This window comes from Tupaia chinensis, unplaced genomic scaffold (assembly GCF_000334495.1).
Source record: "Tupaia chinensis unplaced genomic scaffold, TupChi_1.0 Scaffold000383_1, whole genome shotgun sequence".
NCBI lineage: Eukaryota > Metazoa > Chordata > Mammalia > Scandentia > Tupaiidae > Tupaia > Tupaia belangeri.
The window spans coordinates 1,856,489-1,861,031 of record NW_006159885.1 but is presented as its reverse complement, the minus strand read 5'-3'; the positions used below and the strand labels follow the sequence as shown (position 1 = coordinate 1,861,031).

The window sequence follows — 4,543 nt, the reverse complement described above, 5'->3', positions numbered from 1 at the left end:
TTCCCTACCTGGCTGAGTTCAGAACATGAAGTCACCTCCCATGGCTCCTCTAGCTTCAGACCGGCCATGGGACTCCAGGTCAGAGAGTTCTCTTGGGGTGTGACTCCAGCTAGACCCCTCAAGGCCTGGGGAGTCCTAAGCAGCCAGCAAGAGGCACTGTGGGAGCAGGTGGTAGGTGGGCCAGCCGCACCTCCTAGATTTCAGGCAGCCTCCTCCTCCGTGTCTCCCCTTCCCAGGCCCTGATGTCCCTGTTCGTGCTGGCCTCCAAGGACGGCTGGGTGGACATCATGTACGATGGGCTGGATGCCGTGGGCGTGGACCAGCAGGTAGGACTGAGGTGGACAGCATCCGTCTCTGGGCTGATTCAGGACATAACGGTACAGGCACTGGACAGAGCGAGGCAGGTGACAGCAACCATCAGGAAGGCATCGCTTCTTGCAGCCGAGGCTGTGTCTGGTGGCCTGTGGGCCAGATCTGGGCATGTTTTATTCACCTGCAATGTGTGACATTTTTTAAATTAGTAGTGAACCTTTAAAAATTGGTGCGTTTTGGCCCAGCAGCGGTGGCACAGGCAGAAGGGCACTGCTGCATGTAGCAGACCCACACAGGAGGCCAACTTGCAAAGGTGTGCCCCTGAGCACCTGTGACCCTGGCTGGCTGAGCAGCTGGGGGGAGGGAGGGTCAAGCTGCGGTGGGACCCTGCCAAGGGCACCTGTCTTTCTCTCTCTCAGTAAAAAAGACTTTTTAAAAAATAGTGACTGTAGGGACCAGCAGTTGGTATAATGGCTATGTCACTGGACTCCCATGTAGTCGACTACAGTTCAAGTCCCGGACTTGGTGGCTTAAGCTCACGCTGGGCGCATGTGCGTGCATGCCCAAGATCCCGAGAGGAGAATGGAGGAGAAGTGATTGCGGTGTGGTCATCCCTCCCCCGGGGTGGGGGGTGATTTCTCACTTTCTGTCTCTCTCTCTCTGTCTTTCTGGCAAGTGCACATGCTCTATCTGGAAAACCTCTCTAAAAAAAATTAAAATGGTGAATGTCACGGGCCAGCCAGGAGGCATGGTGGTTAAGGTGGCTGGATCCCACATGGCCAACTGTGCAGTTTGAATCCTGGACCCGGCAGCTTGAAAAATATACAAGGTGTGTGTGTGTGTGCCCAAAATCCTGAGAGAATGGAGAAGGGATTGCAGTATGGCCATCCCCCTGGGGGATGATTTCTTACTTTCTCTCTCTCTCTGTCTCTCTCCATCGTTAAACATACATTATAGCTAAACTGAAAAAAAAAAAAAAAAGTTACTTTCACATGAAAATCCAGATTTGGGCCCAGCCAGGGGGAGTACAAAGGTCTAAGAACACTGGATTTACAATCCCTAAGAACAGGAGAACCAGCATTTAGCGTAATGGCTGTGTCGCTGGACTCCCACGTAGTTGACCGCGGTTCACGTCCCGGACCCGGTGGCTTAAAACTCACACCGGGCGCGTGTCCGTGTGTGCCCAGGATCCCTAGAGGAGAATGGAGGAGAAGGGATTGCGGCATGACCATACCCCCGGGGGGTGATTTCTCGCTTTCTGTCTGTGTCTCTCTCTGTCTGGCGAGTGCACGCGTCCTGTAGCGAAAACCTCTCCCCCCAAAACAAAACAAAACAAAACAAAAAATCCCTAAGAACAGGAGTTAACTGGAACAAAGCTGCTTTGAGATGGAAAATATACCCTATGCCTTGCCACAGTCCCCACCCCTTTCTATTGCAGATAGTTCATGTCGAACTCACCCTCTTTTTTTATTATTTTATTTTATTTACTCATTCATTTCTTTTTTAGTTTGACCAGAAAGAGACAGAGGGTGAGAATGAGAGAGAGAGGAAATGAGAAAGCAAGCCACTAGACTCAAGACTTGAACCCTGGTTGACCATGTGGGAGTGTCTAGCGCATTAACCACCACGCCACCTGCTGGTCTCCTTCCAACTCACCCTCTTCATGCACATCACCAGTCAGGGCCCCGTAGGAGCCCAGGTGGGGGCAGCACTGAGACAGCTTGTCCTCAGGCTGACGCCCTCGCCTGTCTTCCCTGCCCCTCCGTCAGCCCATCATGAACCACAACCCCTGGATGCTGCTGTACTTCATCTCGTTCCTGCTCATTGTGGCCTTCTTCGTCCTGAACATGTTTGTGGGCGTGGTGGTGGAGAACTTTCACAAGTGTCGACAGCACCAAGAGGAGGAGGAGGCACGGCGGCGGGAGGAGAAGAGGCTCCGGAGGCTGGAGAAAAAGAGAAGGAGTAAGGAGAAGCAGATGGCCGGTCGGTAGTCTTTCCACATCTCTCTGGGTCGTGCTTGACCTTGGCCTTGCAAGCTGCAGGGGGCCGGGGGCTGGGGCCGGGGGCAGGGAGAACATACTCCCACCCCCTTCTTCACCTCCTTCCCCCCAACAGCATGTCTGCCTTTAGAGCCCGCATGAAGCAGACCAGTTCAGCCCTGTGGGGAGGGGGAGCTTCTCCCACCCCGAGGGCTCCCTGGTTCTCAGCATCACACTCCCAGAAGATGCCAGGTGGGAGCTGACACACGGCCTCTCCCAGCTCGGCTCTCAGGGGAGCCACATGGGATGGGAACCTGCCGTTGCATTGCCCTGTGCCGGCCTCCAGCGACCCAGGATCGGCCCAGGTGCCAGTCCCACCCACCTCAGGGCTGGCAAGCACCACCCAGGTCCTGTGCCCACCTCGCATCTGAAGCTGCCGAGCTAGGCCCGTGCAGGGCCCTCCCTATCTTCAAAATTCCCCGGCTTCTTCTTCTTCTTTTTTTTTTTTTTTTTTACTTCTTTTTCTTTTTTTCCCCTAAATGTTTAAAAACAAGCAAACAAACAAAAAACAACCTTCCCCGGCTCAGGGCAGGTCTCAGGTCACAGAAACTCTAGACCCATGACTCTCTGGCCTTATCCCCTCAGCCCCCCACCTGTGCTCTGCAGCGTCTCTGGCATCGGCAGTGAGGCCCCATCCCACCCCTCCTGCGCTCGTATCCCATGGGTGGACCGAGACTCAGTAAAAGACACACAGAGTCTAGGAAGGTGCGGGACGAGCAGCAGGAGTGCAGCCCCTTCAAGGGTCCCCGGTTCTGCAGGCATCTGCACCTGCCTCGGCTGCGGGGCGTCTGCCTGGCTGTCTGGTACTCTCATCCCGGTGACTCTCTTAGTCACAGCCCACGTCTCTCTAAATGTCTTTATGTGTGGGTTTCTCTGAGCCTTTGTGTGTCTGACTGCGTCTGCCTCTGTTTGCACTGGGGGTTTCCCTGCCTCCCTCCACCCTTTCACACACCGTCTTCCTTCCGCCGATAAGATGCGTGCCGTGCTCTGAGCTTTCCTTTGGGGGTGTTGAAATGTGAGTACCACTATGAGGTAGGGGCTGCTGCACCCCTGCTCCCCTCTGCCCTCTGGCTCCATCTCCTGCTGCCTGTGAGGAGGGGGGGAAGTGTGGGAGTTGCAGGGCAGGGTGGGGGTGGGACAGGGCCAGTGCTCCCTGAGAGGACAAGGACAAGGACATAGAGGAGACATGTGGATGAGGCATCCTCAACGCCAGTCCCCAAAGCCCCCTGCTCAGCTCCAGGGGCGGAGTCCTGTCTCCTGGCCTCCCAGTGAATGGTTGTCTGGGCCCTCCATGCTCCATCCGTGCTGCCCCTCCTAGCGGTGGGCAGCTCCAGCAGGGCAACTGCAGGCGGGATTCTTTTGGCAGCAGGCACTGGCCTGCCTGGCCAGCTGCTCCCCTTCTGGGGTCTGTGGCTGCCTCAGGTGCAGCTGAGGCCGTGGCGTGGGAAGGTGTGGACATCTGTTCTAATGACAGGCAGCCAGCCCTGCCTGGTATTTCCCTGCCCTTGTGCCCCCAGTTTGGAGCCAGACATTCAGAACCAGTCGCCCATGCTCAGCACAGTGAAGGGCAGAGCTGGAGGGGAGTGAGCTGCTGAGGGGCCCTGCCCAGCACACCTGGTCCAGCCAGTGACCCATGTCGTGTTTCGTTCTTTTAGATCTAATGCTGGACGATGTAATTGCTTCCGGCAGCTCGGCCAGCGCTGCGTCAGGTACTGCGTCTGGGGTGTGGGTTCATGTGCGTGGGGACGTGCTCTTTGCTCCCTCTCCATGGCTCATTGATTCTATCCTGGGGTGAAGGGCCAAGAGTCTCTGGGGCCCCCGAGAGGGCAGGGGCTGAAGTGCTGGCTCTGCTTCATCCCGTAGGTCTGTGCTAAGCTGGGCAGGAGGCGAGGAGCTGGGAGCCCTTCCTCCAGTTCCTCTCTCGGGGGACCCAAGGCTTCTAAGGCCTGAGCCCCTCAGCCCCCCGCTGGCCTCTTTCCACTCCTGTGCTTCCTCCCTGGGTCTCACCAGCGATTATTAGAGCTGCAAATCTCTCCTGTCTCTGTCTGAAGGGGAGACTTTGATCCAGAGGAGCAGGAGAAGAGGGGCAGAGAGGGAAGGATTTGTTTTAGAAATGTAACGATGAATAATTGAATAGATTCATTAATAGTCAAGTAACCACGGTGGCCACGTCATCGCTACAAACAGCAGGA

At 56.0% G+C, this 4,543-nt stretch overlaps 1 protein-coding gene across 1 annotated transcript in view; it reads left to right on the top strand.

Annotated features, from left to right (window-relative positions):
• The window catches only part of CACNA1G (calcium voltage-gated channel subunit alpha1 G), a 67,404-nt gene that overhangs the window by 41,500 nt on the left and 21,361 nt on the right, over window positions 1-4,543 (top strand). The window contains 3 exon segments of the mRNA XM_027773865.1: window positions 237-326; window positions 2,082-2,274; window positions 4,007-4,060. Of these exon segments, the coding sequence (XP_027629666.1) occupies window positions 237-326; window positions 2,082-2,274; window positions 4,007-4,060 (337 nt within the window).